Genomic DNA, 17,643 nt, shown 5'->3' on the forward strand with positions numbered 1-17,643 from the left:
TGATAAAATCGTAGATACTTATTTAGATTAAATATTTTCGTGAAATAGTAAGATTACAATTTATATAATAAGATATCAATTTCAAAATGATATTTTGTTACTTTTGACCGATGTATAGGTATTTTAAATTGTGTAATTTTTTTTATTTAAAAATAGCTTCATAAGTTGTTCTTACTGAAATTAAAAAAAATATATTTTTTATAATACACCGCGTTCGTGTAGTTTGAAGTTAACATTTTGACAATATGTTTTGTCAATTTAACAAATTTGTTTATGATACTGAAAACCATTAACAACTATTATACTTTCATTATCGTTTTTCATATTTAAAATATGTAGACTATTTTAAGCTATTTTTACTATAAGTTTACTTTAAGATCTACTTACACAGTTTAACTGTATATCAAAATTAACTAATGAGTTGAAATAATTATTTTTTTTAATAACTTATGTGATGTTCTTGGAATATATTAGTTCAATCTTCTACATTACTAATATAATATAAATAAATTTATTACAGTAGTATCTGAAAACAATTATAAAATACTAATTTATTATTCCTCGGGTAGAGTAGTTGATGGACTGAAAATTGTTCTAAATTTGAACAGTCTTTCCACGTCAGTGTAGTTGGTGCACCGAAACACTCGAAGACATAAATTATGGAACCGTCATGCGTACCGCACCGTTATACATATTTAAGAGCCGTAATTGTTGGTGAATTCTCACTCAGTTTATAACACATTCAGAGAGTGTTAGTAACAAGAGTTTTACAGTAACCGTTTATAACAGAGATAGGCTACTGGCGTACCATTTTTAACTGGTCCGATGGCCCGTGCTACATTTGAAATTATTCTATATAAAAATATAAAATGTTAGAATTTTTTTGCATTTTATTTTATTATATTTATAAAACCGCCATAATTTTTATTGTATAATGTATATTATATGAATAATTATCTAGTATTATTGAACTATAGATGTCAATTATACATTTTATTGGCTTTTATTTTTTGTTTTTGCTTTATAAGTTCTTTGATCCGCTAGATTTTACTTTCGAGAAATTGGCCCTCTAGTAGCATTCCGTAGCCCATCCCTGGTTTATAGTAACGACAATGTCATATATCCATAGTTTTAAAATTTAGCCATAATTATTCCAAAAAAATTTACCTTCTAGAGGAATTTTCAGCCGTATAGGTACCTATATCTGTAGTTGCATAGGTACCTTTACTCACTTATGGTTTTTATCAACACAGGCATCAATAATTTGGAGCAAAAAATATTTACTTTAACTACCTACCACATTGTGATTACACATGTTATTACCTATATGTTACATATTAATCTAGCTTGATCAAAACATAAAACGAACAAAATAGTCAAATTAATTTTGATTCTTATAAGTTAATTGAATTGTAATAATTCAACACCATTCACTTATAAAACTATAAAATATCATAATAGCACATTATTATTGACGTTATTTCACATTAATACATTTCTACAGATCTTGTATTGCGTGAATAAAAAAAAACATATGATGGTTAATATCATTCACAAAAAAAAAAATCTGCTAATGAATTTATTTAAAATACTTACATACTATGTGCTATAAATATTGATAAATACTATAGTAAATGATTCAACGACTACTGTTGAGCAAACCGCAGGTGTTTAATCATAATATAATTAATTTCAAGGAAAACATTTTGACATTTTTAATACAACTCTGCTGCAGACTTCATTTGTGGAGTGGTTTTTTACGAATAGGTTCTACTGATTGTAAAGAAAAACGAATTCCAAACTAATAACGAGGGAAATCCCCTCGTTTCAATACTACCCAGATATTATAAATTTGAAATACGCAGAGCGCTATCAAAGCACTATATAATTTATTACTATTTTTTTTAATACCAAACATTTACAATACATTTTAAAATTTTTTTTTTTTAATTTTCATTTACATTTCTCATCACGAAAAAATAAATCGGAAATAATTTAAGATCAAGTAAAGATTTTTTTTGAGTTTCATTATTTTTATTGAATATTCAAATGTTTTTTTCATTATATAAAAGTTATCAAATTCAGTTGACCAATCAAGTGACGGGTCTTGTGTTAAATTCTAGGAGTGGGCCTTCTAAAAAAATTCTATTATGTACTATTAAAAATTAATTTTATAAATTCAAATATTATTGAAGATTGAAAATTGATGTTATTGAGTGGCAAGACCGCTGTTCTCCCTAATAAGATATATCAATGATTGTTCAAACGTTTTCATCTTTGAATGAATTTGAATAATTGTCAAACAATGAACTTGTAAATTATCGTATGTATTATTTATATGTAAATTATTACTCCTAATTATTATTGATAACAATGAGTTGAATTTTTAAAATAACTTTTGCTGATACAGATAATTTGATATTATTTAATTTTATGTAGGAAAAACTTCGAATAAGTGAATGATAAAGATAAAAAATGCCTGATAGAAAGTGTTTACATTTTTAAAAGTTTAAAATATCATGAGGTTACAAAAATGTACTAAATTATGAAAAAGTAATATTAAAATGATGTTTAATATTAATCATTAATAATACAGTACATAATTATATTACGTGTTTTTTTATTGGAAAAAATAATTACTTAAATACACATCGATTTTATACGAACAAATATTTATTGGTTTTAATTAATTTCATACATAGTTTGTTGGTAATTCACTAACATTAGTGTATCCATTTAGTCTAATGTTGTAAGTATATTTTTTAAATATAACTATGTTCAAATATTTATTTTTTTTATTATTTTATTTTATTTACTCTGTTTAAAATATTCAATAAAGAAATATTGTATGTTCAAAATGATTTAGTGACATTTTAATTTATTTGAGTATTTAAATACATAATTATACCTAATTTATTTGGACTCATAGGAAAAATTCTTTGGAAAATTCTGAACTTAAATTAGGTATATATTTTTTTATTATTTTTACAAAACTAAATAAAAAATGGGTGAAACCACTTTGAATTTCCGGACCTTAGTAGAAGAAACTTTAAATTTCCGTGTATCGGCAAGTAGATACTCTAAATTTGACTTTAAATTATTTGCTAGGTGTTCATAAATGTTTTTCTTTAAATTACTAAGAGTTTAAATTTATCGAAAGTTCTAAAAATTCATACTGACTGTTCTTTATTTTGTGAAATTCAACGAATAATTGCACAACCATTTAATCTTTTCATTAATTATCTATACATATTCATAATTATTTTAATTTAAGTACATTTTCTAATGCTATAAAAACATATATTTGTAATTAGTAAATGAAGACAAGTAACTCAACAAATGAAAACATTTAAGACGTTTTTTGTTAAATTTTAAATTCCTAATTAAAAAAAAAATATATTTTTGCAATTGTTTGCAACTTTTTCAAACAGAATAATGCGAGCATTCTTTCCTGCTGTTTATCTATCATATCAATAATAAAAAAAAAAACCATCATTATGAAAATAAATGTATAAATAAGTAATGCAAAAACGACGACCGTAGTTATTTAATTAATATTATAATATTAAACATAAAATAAGGTAAAATAAGGTAAAATACATTTCAAAAATTCTTAGTGAAATCTAAATTATTTTTGAATTAAATATTTAAAATATATAATATACAATAAAACTTAATAATAATTTCAGGTTATTATTTCTTTGGTACGCCAACACTTCTACAAATCTTTTCTTGTATAACTTTACTTCGGACGCGTCCAGAAATATTTATAAATTATTTAATCTAATAGGAAATAGAGCAGCGTTAAATGCTATAAATTCCAAGTCATTTTTACTTAAAATATTCTCCGTCTTAATCAAATTCGTGAGATTCTTCTGAATGCAAATTTTCCTGCTTTTGTGGTATTAATAGAAGGGTTAACTTCCAAGTTGCAGTTTATGTGCTATATTGGGTTCATAAAGTATGATTTTTAATACCAATACAAATTATAGCTAAAAGAACAATTGTAGTGGTATAATTTCAATGGAAATATGTTAAATCGCTAACGTTGTATGAAGAGAAACGTTAAATTATTGTCTTATTATTATTATTAATATTATTATTATAAAATGCATTAAAGCTTGTCGAGATGGACGTTTGTAAATAGTTAAATATTGTTTCCATTGTTACGCGTGCTATTGTGCTAATCTTTTTTATTACGAACGCCATCGAAAATAACACTCTATGATATAATATATTTGACTAGTTTTAATTAATTAAACAGTATGAAAAGAACAACAAATTATTTATAGGATATTGTTTGAAGAAGCGAGCTACAATAAATACGAAACTTTTATTCATACTTTAATATCCATTTGCAATATAAATTAGTTTACAAAAATAATACAAGTAGGTATTCAGAACTCAGGTATTCAAATCCCAATTGTATTATTTGAGAAAGGGATACTTAAAAGTAAAGTCTTAGTATCTGACATGATAATATGTGCGTTTATACAATTTATAATTTGTTTTATAATATTATTATGTTTAAATTTGAATAACTCTTACGAATAAAGTAAATAGAAATACTATAACAATAATATCAATGAAAATGTTATACGCCTTTTTATTGAATTACTTAAGATTCTTTGAAAAATCTCATCACAATTTAATGCTTTAGGGTTAATTTCATAATAATTTAACAATTGAAAAAAAAAATGATGTAATTTCACATTCTCTTTAACAATTTTTTCAACGAAAATAAGTAAAAAACAACAGGAAACTTAGAATCCCGACGTTTCTACGTTATAATATTATAATATGATTACGTTCGTTGTAACTTTTGATAGTCATATTATTTTTGAAATATTTATCCACACAGTACTACTAACAAAATTATAGTCTATAACTCAAAAACTTAAGAGGATATCAGCGCACTATTTTCTCTCTCATTCTCGGCCATGCATATAATATAAACAATTTTCGTTTATCAGAACCAACCTTTTGTTGATAGTTTTAATAATATTAAAGTAAATTGACCTTTAATTAAATTCAAAGTTGAGAACCTTATCTGTATTTTTACGTTGGTTATTTTACGATATTTCAGTTTTAATACTAGGTATGATTATTTAAAATTATATGGTTTAAAAATGCTCATAACTAGCTATAAAATTGAAATATTGTAATATATCTAACAAAATTTCATAGATAATATTTATAACTTAAAGTTTGATAATAGGTCTATTCATTTTTAAACTAACGCTACCAAAAAAAAAAAATAAATAAATAAAATAAAAAAAAAGTTTGTCCTGTTGAACGAAAGTTGTTAACGTTGAACATGAGTCAGACAGAAAAAAAATAATAATGCGCAAACATTTTCTACAAGAAAGTTATACTACTGAATATTTATTGTAAAATTAAACACAGAGTGAACTGTGCTTATTCGTCTTGCAGTAATTGCAGAGAATAAGACTGCGAGTTATGCGATTTAAAATAAGCAATTTTCTACAGCTGATAACTTCAGATACGTTTTATTTATTTTTTAAATAGTGCATAACATTATGTTAAAGCTGTTTAAGAATAATTTCTCGTGACTTAGATTGTGAAATAAATATTAAATGTATTCGGAATTGGTAAAATGTATGTCAGTTGACCTGTGTCGACATAAGTGTAATTATTAATTATCTATATAATTTCGGATTCTCGGAACAACTAACAAATATAACAACGTGAAGCCATCCGTAAAATACGTACTTTATTAAATAGCATTTAAATAATATTCTATTTACATTTTTCATAAAAAACTCATTAAAAATATCTATATTATTTAAACTCTTTAAAAACTTAATGTTGTTTGAACACATTTTTTTTCGTCAGAAATTTGATACTTAAATATTATTATACAGTATGGCAGTCCATTTATTATTATATCATATTTCATTATTATTTGTATTAAATCGTCGAAAATATTACATATTTATCGAGCGGGGAAATGGATGGTTTTTCGTATGATATAGGTAGGCACTATATAATCGCGTTATCAGCTCACAGTGTAGAATATATATATATATATGTACAATTTTTTTTGTATGTACAAATTAATATGTGTCACCATTTGGCACGACTTGCCGAAATTATTATAGTGTCAAATTGTGCCATTAACGTAACAAATCGTGTTATACCTACGCATAACTTATAAGTAACGATTTCATGGAGGGACACGTGTAGCGTGGTGGTGATATATGTATACGTTTTAAACTCGAACCGGAGAAGATTAATTATTGTTAATTTCAATTTATTCGTTTATTCTATTTCTATACACGGTGACATCTATGTATATATATATATTATATGGATAACATATTATACAAATTGAAATCAAATCAAAAATGATAAATTGGAAAGTATAACGGACACAACAATTATTAAAAAAAAAAAAATTTGATCTGAAATGGCTAAGAACATGTAATCGCAATTGTTATTATTTGGACTGCGGAAGAATTCCGAAAGTACCAAATGCGTTTAACTATCAAATTAAAGGAAACATAGTTATGTATATTTATACGACTTTTTAAACTTATTTTATTTACTGTTCCGAAATAATATGTTTTATGTTTTATATTTAACATATAATATATAAAAATCCCTTACTCAATATTAAAATAAGTCTACAAAGAACAAATACACATAAATTTGATTTTACTTAAAGTTTAGAAATGTTTAGTTTTACAAACCATTACACAGATCTGTACCGGAAACTTGTAAACAGATGGGCAGCTCTTTCGAGGAGATTTTCGAGCGCGACCGAGCTTTGTTATATTATGTAGTGCACATACTTGGAGAAAACTGAGATTAAACTTGACTCGCCGCATTTTGCGCATTGATGAGAAGCGTACTTTGGTGTTCCCGCGAGGTTAACAGTTATTTTGATGTTGCGAAATATTGTCTTGGTTTTTGTGCCGATTGTCAATTTATTACCTATTGATATTTATGGCCTCTTCATATTGGTGGCTTGAGTTGGAAAGTGAAGTTAAATAAATTAAAAAAATACTTAATGGTTTTCTTAACGATGTGACTCGATGTTAAAAATCCGAAAAAGAATAAATCGTTGTGTTTTGCGGTGCCTTCCAATTTATTATGGCTAAGCTTGACGTATACCTACACATTTTAATTTATTCATATCTACAAAAATGCTTATAACTGTGATATTTTATACTTGTTTTAATGATGCGGCGCGCTGGGACTAACCAATAAATTCAACTAAAACCTCGAGAACTTTTTTTAAAATTATGTGATTAAAAATTAAGATATTATTTGGAATATTTCGTTAGAATGCTTATATATTATAGGTATTAGTATTCATATTCCGGTTTTTATCGGCACAATCTTCAAACTTAAATGTCCAACTTTTTGATATTTATTTTTCGACTATATTACGCCTTGTATTACTAAAGGTTCGTCCATTTCGATTTTATTTTTTAAGGAGAAGATATATAGTTTGAATAATTTGTAAATTGCTGAGAATGTCCATTTTTCTAAAATGCTTATTGGTTCCTTTTCTGATTAGTATGACTTAATATGAATACATGAAAAAAAAATGTGTTATGAATGACTGTAGACTGTCTTAGTATTTAAATGCTAAACACTGTGCACACGCACTGTATTAGGTATTTGCTTAATTGACAGAAATGTTAACATAATCATTTATAATACTTTGTGTTAGTGGCCTACTTATATTATAATAATATTAACAAAATAATCACATAATGTGTATAATAAGTTAGTGTATATTAAAATTCAGTAAAATATTTAAAATATAATCCCATTATATAAATAAAAAAAATGTATTCACTGTCACGTGACATGTAGTATATTATTTAAAAAAAAATGATTCATACTTAGAATTCAAGAAATTTAATACTTATTTATTTTACTAAAATCTCTTTAGGTATAATTTGGAAATATACACTAATTTTATTTTTTATTTCATTTACAACAGATCCTTGATAGATTATAACTAAAAAACTCCTATTAATAATAATTTTGTACTTTCCTCACTAACGAATTATCAATTAAAACTCAAGTAATGTATTATAAGATAATTTTTATAGTGTATAATGTATATAGACACTTGAACATTATCGTTCATGGTTTTATATTTATTTACTGGGGAGTATTTAGCGGCGAGGAGGTTGTTCAAGTGACTAAGTACTTCTACTTTTAAAATCGGGAAAAAATCATCCCTTTAATATTAGCTTCAAAAAAAAAGTTTGATGAAACGCTTAAATCTAAAATTAAATAATTTTCTTTATTTAAAATATTTATTTATTTCTGAAAATATATATTATACCAAGAAATATGTTATATTCAAACGTTTAAATTGGTAGGTATTAAATAGTACTTTTGAGATAATGACATGATATTTTGGTTTCTTTCCACGCATTGGCCTTCACTGTATTTAAAAATCAATCATGACTGGTATCTAGTGAACTGATTATTATAATATTCCGAAAATTTCTTCATTTAAATGTTTATATCAATAAGTTATAAGTCAGTGATATAAATATTACCTATATTTTATGATCAAAAATACATTAAAAATATTGCAGCCCTCTATATTATTTGTTTGCCAATTTTTAGCTCTAGATATTATACTGAATATTAAATTCCAATTATACACACAAATATCACTCAAATCCTATCAATATTATAAAAAAATATATTATTATAATAACAGAAAAAAAAAGTTTTTTATTATAATTTATTAATTTGGAAGGGAAAATTTTAATATTATGCGCAAACGTACGATATTTTTTATGTTATGGTTAATGGATAAAACCAAAATTACAATGTTTTTAAAGTGCAATGTATACTCACCTCGTTATTAAAACGGTTCATCTAAATATTGATAAAATGTCTCTGTATTTTTATTATACTACCATAAGTCATACTTAAAAATTTATAGCATAGTTATGTGTTAAAATTCAAAAATAATCATTTGTCGTCAAATCAAATGAACAGTACGCATAATATTATTTCTAGAACAAACCTAAACCAACGTACACCAGTTTTTTCGATGTTCTCATTTTAATGATGCAAAAATCAATATAACTTTTTATTTGTATGCGTCTCACTTAGTACCTAATATTATTTAGTGTTCAATATTTCGATTTCCGAGCAAAGTATTGAAAGAAACGTTCTCGCCATTAAATTACATTATAATCGACTGAAGTGTACGGAAAACAGTGAATGTCATTGATGTAATAACATACGCTACCTTTAACACTAGCAGCTACACCTCTAAAATTGTTTGATATTTAGTGAAACATTGATCCACTTTGAATTAATTTTGTTTATATTACGTATGTTCTAATTAATTTCGCATTAAACAGGAACACACCTTTAATGGTCTATTTCCGTTTTCGTCTACGCTAAATGTATCGTAATACTATACAAGGATATTTTTCGTAGTGAAATAAGTGAAGTAATGTCTCACCCTCTCACCTAACATTTGGAAAGAATAATACGTTTAATTAATACTCTATAAGAGTATATTTTTCATCGAAAAACCAATTTTTTTTTATTTTTTAAATATTTATGAAATTTAATTTTAAATAATTAATAATCAAAAAATCAGCCATTGCATAGAATCATTTCGTTATTAAATCAATAACAACGTAGGCGTAGTCCGTATTGTTGTGTTGAGGTAAATTACACACCACGTTATTGTAAAATAGAAAGAATTGCGAATGCGCAACTTACAACCGACCTGAGTCGACATTTTCTATCGTCTCGAATACCAACAATAAGGTCACTAGTTACCACAAGTGATCTGCTGATTTTGTTTTTTTTTTCTTGATAATATCATAATGAAAAATTGGTTATAGTAAAGCATATAGCAACATAAGTAATTAGCTTCATTATTAAAAATTATATATTGACGTATCTTCTATTTTGTCGGTTTTTGCTCACACTAAAAATAAAATTAGATGTTTTTCTTAAAATTGTTTCGTGATGTACATATATAAGTACATTTCATATTATAAAAAGGAAATGTGCGCATAAGTCACCTCAACAAAAATATACAACCAGAACCTCCATAATGATAATAGACATTTATTCACTTTCGCATGTGAAAATCACAAATACTTTTAAAGGTAATAATAATATGTTGATGGGTAATCAATTTTATAATAAATTAATCTCGAGGAGATATTTTAATTAACTTGGTAATGTAATATTGTAAAACTCGTAGTTAATGTCTTCGAAGAATTCAATTTACTTTTCCAACGAATCAATTATTACGAACAAAACTGTGTGTACTTTTAGAAATATTTTCTTTCACTATAAATTTCCATATTATTAAATGTGATCCCCGACAAGACCTGAAGTGAGAAGTCTACCATATTCCTGTAGATGACTGAGTGGTGACCTTCGTGCCTTTGCATTTTATATCTGTTATTTATAAACAAAAATCAGCCATATTTTTCGATATTAATAAATGACTAAGAGTTGTTTTTACGTAAAGCTGACGGACGGTTGTGGCAGTATTCATAAATAATATAACTCCTCATAAACCTTTATTTTAAAACTATATTTTTCTTCTTTATTTTTTTCTCAAAACACATTTTTTCTATACAATAACAATCTAAGAACGTATTATTGTGTTCTTTGAAATCGAACTTCGGAATAAATATATAAGTATAGTTTTTATTTTAAATTGCTTTGTTCAGTTGGACTTACTTTAATAGCTTTTAGTGCACACAAAAAAGAAAAAAAGAAAATAACATTAAAAAACAATTATTTCCATGTATATAACAATTTATCATATACGTATATCATAGTTAACTGTTTTTATTGAGTTATTTAGTTATTATTATTTTTATTTAACATACGAGTATAAAATAACGTTTTAGAAATGTAACATTTTTGTTCAGAAAAAAAATGATAAAACTTTTACAATTTCTCTGCTTTTATTACCAATTATTTTATAGTTATTCAGCTACTCGCTTGGAAAAATTAAACTAAAAAAAAATGAATGATGTTATTTGGTACGAATTCAATAACAGAACTTACAATATGCGTAAAAATATATTAATATATCTCTAAACTAATATAAATAATTGTATTCATTCGATAACGAAATTACGAACACGCGGCGTTTTAGTTAGGCAATTTAGGTACACCAATATCCCTCATATCTAATAAGAAGCATAATATTAATTAAATAATACAATAATAGTGCTTGATAATAAAATAACAACGATCGCACTTTAGTCACATATCTATTTCCAATTTTTACGAGTGTAATATTATTCAACAGTATTATTATTATACAGTAATAAATTGTATAAGTTAATAAGTGTATTCTAAAAGTCTAAAACCAGCACTACACGTAAACGCAACACGTTTTCAGTTTAAATTCGAATTTGTTAATTAATGCAAAACAATATTTTTTAATAGAAAACATAGTGATAATATTAACAATTTACACGGAAAGATTGTTAAGGTACTGATGTACAATATTTTAAACTATAAACACGGAGCACGACGTAATAATGCAAAATATTAAGATTTTTAAAAATTATTTAACAGTATATTCAGAAGTATTTTTTTTTACAACTAAGCTGAACTGAAAACGATTTCTCCGAGTTTTATTTTCGAAATTCGATCATCATAGTTCATCGTTTCTCAACGTTTTTAGCGTTGCGACCCCCGAAATAAGTCAAAAATGAAGTCGATCGCCTCACGATTCCCTCGAAATAAATAATTATTTGATCCTTATCGGTTATGTTTATTATTTAATTTGTAGGACGAATGATCAACATCCTACGCTTGTTATAAAATATAAAACGTTTCGAATGTATATTATTAAGAGGAATTCGCTCCCGCATGTGTTGTCTCTGTTTTACACACGTACGGTAAGACATAGACAAAACGCGTTTACGCAGCCTGAATAGAACTTGCTCAATTTTAATTCTAGAATAAATATACTTTATTATAAAATTTTGAAGCGCAATAAGCTGAGTTTTTTTCCATTATTTCCAATATAATCGTTTAAAATTAACAAAAATTTCAAAATTTTTAAACAAACCTTTAAGTTTTCAAAATTTTGTTTTTTTTTTTTAAACTTATCGTTTTGTCCTCCAAAATATTGTCATCCTTTATTTTTATAATAAGTATATTCACTCTAGAACCAAAATTGAGTGATTTTTGCTCAGACTGCATAAACTTGTTTTATCTATACCTTACGTGTATAAGATAGAAATAATACACACAGGCGCGACGTCCTCCTAATCATAATTAATATTATAATTTGTACGTGCGCGGTTGGTGGTGTAAATGTTCCCTGTTGTCCGCGACCATCAACGAAAAGGCTCCTATTCTACGATGCAATTAAAAACTATAAGCACTTACCTATCTACGGAATTTGTTTTTGTCATCGCTAGAAAACGTTTTATTTTTATGTACCTATTTCAAATCTCCGTCCGTTGCGAAAGGACAAACTTTTTTTGAACTTCAAACAAACGAGACCATAACATTTAAATCAATTTATCTATCGCGGTCCCGAGTTGAGAAACGTCACCACAGAGACTGCAATAACGTCGAAACGGAACACTGAGGCGACTGGTGTAGGGGCTGTCGCGTGGATGTAGACGACTTTGGCCGATGTCATTTCCGTTTGGGCGTCTTGAGACGTGGAATGCGTAGGTGACACTCGTCGCGGATATAAGTTGAAACGCGCGCGTTTAGAATACAGTGGACGTGTGCGCATATATTACCAGTGGTGTGTGTGTGTGTGTGTATTAATATAATATCATGTGAACGTCAACGGAATAAACAATAATAATATTATAATGTGATTTACCCCAACGGTTTTGGCGAAATACGGTCGAATGTAGGACGTGATATTTTTCGAGTGCGACGGTGACGTCGGTCGGACGGATTGTGATTTTCGGTACGACAGTATCAGACTGGAAAGTCTTTGCCGCTGACGGACGTGTTGTACGCGACGCGGTCGTCCCGTATCGTATCTCGAACGGACGCGATGGCGTGAAGGAAGTGGACCGGCCGCGTTGTCACGTCCCGTATAGTATAATAGTCGTAGTTGTAAGATTAATAATAGACGGTTCGCTATGTGATATTATTGTTATACTACCGGGCCGCTTTTTAAGGATGTTTTTTGTGTCCAATGGACACCCAGTATAGTAAGATTTTGCTAACTTTGTGTCTACGAGAATAAATAGTGGTAATAAATAAGCAATATAATACTACTACATGTACGCAATAGGTACTCGCCGCTATTATTGTGGGCCGCGGCGTCGGTCAAACGGAGTTTGAAAAGTCGTGACTATATACGTCGATATTGTTACATTTTTTTACGGCAGTCAAATTAAAAAAAAAAAATCTTATGCGTATAATTATTTATTAAATTATTTCATAAACGTACGTAATAGTGCTTTTGGTCATAATACCGCTTCTCCGTACAAAGATACATTTTTTTTTTTTTTAATAGACTGTTTTAAAAGCACAAACACACACATTGTATCAATGAATAATTTAATTTTGCTTATAACTTAATTAAAATATGTATAGAATTTTAATTCTGTTAATTGTAAAGTCGACTTATTCGTAACAGCATTAAAATGTTTCCAATGAAATAAATCAAAACAATCGATTTGTTGACAGATATATTCACTCAGATTTATAAAAAAAAAAAATATATTTTTGAACAAGTCATTTATACATTGGCAGATATTTTCTATTTTTACAAAATTATAGTTCTCTGATCGTTTGCAAAATGGATCAAAAGTGTAAACGAAAATAATACTATAGTTTAATTATATATTTATTTTCCAATAATTAATATTGATTTAGCTTTCTCAAAGTTGAACCTAGATTTACATTATTGTAATATTTTGTAATAAAATAATAACATATTATTTATATTGTTTTTAACGTGTTACACATACAATTAAAACAAATTTAAAAAAATATATAATATTATTACAATATTAATATTTAAAAATATAGTGGAATTAAATGACCATATTTCAAATTCATAATAAAACATTTAGTAATAAGTTAATGTTCAATAAATAACTTCGCTATTAGTCTATTAGTCAATACTCAGCTATTTAGACATTTAGGGATTTAGCAAGCAACATTTCTTTTCTGCAATGTAATTTACTATTTAGTAAATAAGGTGTTTTATTTAATTTTTCCAATCTCATAATTGTATAAATCATAATATATGAATGTGATAGGTATGCATAATGTGTAAACTGTTATAGGGAACACTATTATAATATATTTTTTTTTATTTATTAAATTTAGCTACTAGCATTAAAACTATGATGGCTCAAAAAAAAAATAATTTTGATATTAACAGTTGTAAGATTCATAATGATATTATTGTTGACAACGATTTAAAACTACATTTCTAAAATAATTTTTTTGAGCATTAACTTGTGCCGTTCTAATAAAATAATATAATTTGAGTACGCAAAAAAAAAAAAATAATAGAGAAGTTGCATCCCTCTTCCAATTCGAGTTCTTGGTCTTATTAGGATATTTTTCAAAAATAAAAAAAATTGTTTTTAAATATAATAATACATTTTATTTAATTACGTATTAAATGATTATATATAATATTTTATAAAACAAACACTAATCTGAAAGTTAAAACTAATTAATAATTAGTAATTAAACAACATAGCAACATTTCTTGAAAAGATTTAAAAATTATCTTCTGTATTTAAATAGAATAATGATTTAACAGAAAACTTAAGCATAATATTTTAAAACCAATTGCATATTACTCGCTTTACTCACAATTTAAAGATAATTATCGTTCTATTATTATAATTAAAATAACCAAACTTATATTTCATCGTTTTAATATAATCAATAATAATTAAAATCAGTAAGTATACTTCCTCAAAACAGCTATAATATACAATAAAATGCTATAATATAATAAAATAGCTATAATCGTATATTGGTATACATTTACGAATTATACTTTGTTTCAAAACAAACCTATTACCTTACAAGTCGCTGTTAAATTTTATTACAATTTTAAAACTCATTCGATATGGTACAATACATATATTAATATACATTAAATACAGCACTTTAATTAATTACGTATGTTAATATATTTTAATCATTTTGTTTGGAAACAATACAATACAATATATATTATATTATATTATATTATAGGTACTTAATGACTGCCATTAAATCTATCATTTCTAATTAAAAATATATTGTTGGATTTCTAATGAAAAACTGAATTCAATAAATTCTTCAAACGAGAATAAATAGTCGCATTGTTTGACAAATCATTTTTAAGCGCAGACCTGTTGCGTTCATTGAGTTCGATTAATCTCTTCTTTGAATAATTTTAAATTTAGTTACTCATTATAGTAATAGTATAATACGACGTTAACAAAACCAAAACGTATACAATATGCATATATGATCACCATATAGTTAACCCTTTTGAGTAACAAACATATTTTTTCGTTGAGCCATATATGACGTAACAACATGATACTTATAAATTAAACTAAATATTTGTTTTTAATTTTATAGATGGACCTGATGAAAATCAGCGTCGTATTGTACATCTCACTCATATTAATACTCAATAAGTATTCGGATTGTACCACTCATCCAAGGGTCAAAATGTATGGTCCTAAAGTAACAGTCATAGATCGTCGGAAACCTGAGCCGAAAATTGGACAAGACGCAATGAATGAGGTGAAAATTATTTCACAACCCGAAGATTTTTTGGACGAACCCAGCTGCCTCGAATTGCGCCTTATGTGGCGCACATATCAGCGTCAGATTCAGATGACACAGTCGGCCAACAATTTACCACTGACTTTCGATCCGTTTGCATTTAATACGTGGGAAGATTACATTAAGCCAAGATATATAAACAGACAGAAATCAATGATGTTTGAAAGAACCATTCCAGACAGGTAATATATGTTATTAAGTACAATTAATGACAAAATATTATACAAACATATTGTCCGACAGTGTGTATATTCTTTTTAGATATCAGGAATAATTTTTGAAAACTTATTACACCCGTACAAACATTTTTAAGTTTTTTTAATACTAATTCATCAAAATATTACTTATACTAAAAGTTATTAAGAACTGACATTTTGCTACGTTTAATATTAAAAGGGAAATGGTTCTCATTTCATGATCTCGTCGAATTCTTGATCAATCATTTAGTTTACGGTCCATTAAACTAGTTTTGAATTGTGATTTGTTATACTCCAGTATTTTGTGATTTTATATTTTAAAAAAAAAGTAGAGATTTGTACCCGCTGTTCACTACACTTATCATCTTTTATTTTCCAAATTTTAAAGATCGGTAATCTTTCTATTTTTCCCAACTAACTAACTAACATCCAATATTCAAGCTATTAATCATTCATAAACACGTTTACAGATTCATATCTTTAAAAATATCAAATTATTGTTGTACGTTTCTTAATAATAATCAATATTAAAAACATATTACTAAAATGTATTAAAAGCTTTCATTATATGGCGCAGTTATATTTCTATGGCGCAGTGCTTTATATTTTTAATTTTTTAGTTGATCATCAACTTACTAAGTATATGTCTTTCATAAATAATCGCTTCTATAGTCAAATAATTGATTCTCCGCTCTTCTGCAGCGCATTCAATTTACAGATTCCACGCGTTCTACTCCAAAACATTGTTTCCTTCTTCTTTACTTCATGTGTATAGATTATCTAAGGAATGAAATAATTGTTTATTCACTGAGACAGGCAAATAATATGGACACGGCCTTTGAATTTTTACTTTTTAAATTATTAAAATAACACTATGTATTATTATACGAGTATTAACTTATGCGTTTTTTCATGTTTTTTACAATTTGTAATTGGGCTAATGTCCATATTATTAAGTAAATAAATAATTATTTGTGTAAATGATTTCACTGACTTTGTTCAGTACTCCAGACTGTTTTAATTTACTGTCAATATAAAGATCGCGAACATAACAAAAACAAATCAAGACACAGTCTCCAAAATAATATTAATAATCTTGAGAAATTGTTCACTGAAACTAAAACTAAATATTTATAAATGTATATTGGTGTGCTTTGTTTTCTTAGTGATAAAAAAAAAAAAATAAAAAAAAAATGATAAATTTTAATTATTTAATCCCTGTACTAAATCTTGATCTAGTATCCAATTTTAAGTATCTTATAGTATAATGCTTGACTCATATTAAATTTCTCCAATAATAATGAAACAAAAATAATAAATGAATACGCAATCTTAGATTTATTAAAAGAACATGTCGTTTGTTTAATGATCAAACATAATACCTCAAAACACTCGAATTCTCTCATGGTCGAATATTGCCTTTTGATTTTGATAAATAATACATTTAAGGAAGAAGAAATCGTCGAATACGTAAAAATATATTTTATCTGATTTAAATTTAATATTATCAAACGCATTAAAATATGAATCATACTAAACAGTATTTCTTTTTCTTAATTTATTTCTGAATAATGTTAGTCATTCGTTTTTAAATGTTTAATCTTTCGCTTCTTACATAATCTAATATGAAATGTTATTGATTACCATGAAATCCTTT

The 17,643-nt window shown here is 26.2% G+C and overlaps 1 protein-coding gene across 2 annotated transcripts in view; it reads left to right on the plus strand.

The window, feature by feature from the left end:
* Positions 1-17,643, plus strand: part of LOC113557467 — a 36,759-nt gene that overhangs the window by 15,020 nt on the left and 4,096 nt on the right. For both annotated transcript variants that reach the window (XM_026963007.1, XM_026963008.1), the window contains exon 2: positions 15,580-15,971. In XM_026963007.1, the coding sequence (XP_026818808.1) occupies positions 15,580-15,971 (392 nt within the window). The remainder of the gene's footprint in view (positions 1-15,579; positions 15,972-17,643) is intronic.

This window comes from Rhopalosiphum maidis, chromosome 3, assembly GCF_003676215.2.
Source record: "Rhopalosiphum maidis isolate BTI-1 chromosome 3, ASM367621v3, whole genome shotgun sequence".
Classification (NCBI taxonomy): domain Eukaryota; kingdom Metazoa; phylum Arthropoda; class Insecta; order Hemiptera; family Aphididae; genus Rhopalosiphum; species Rhopalosiphum maidis.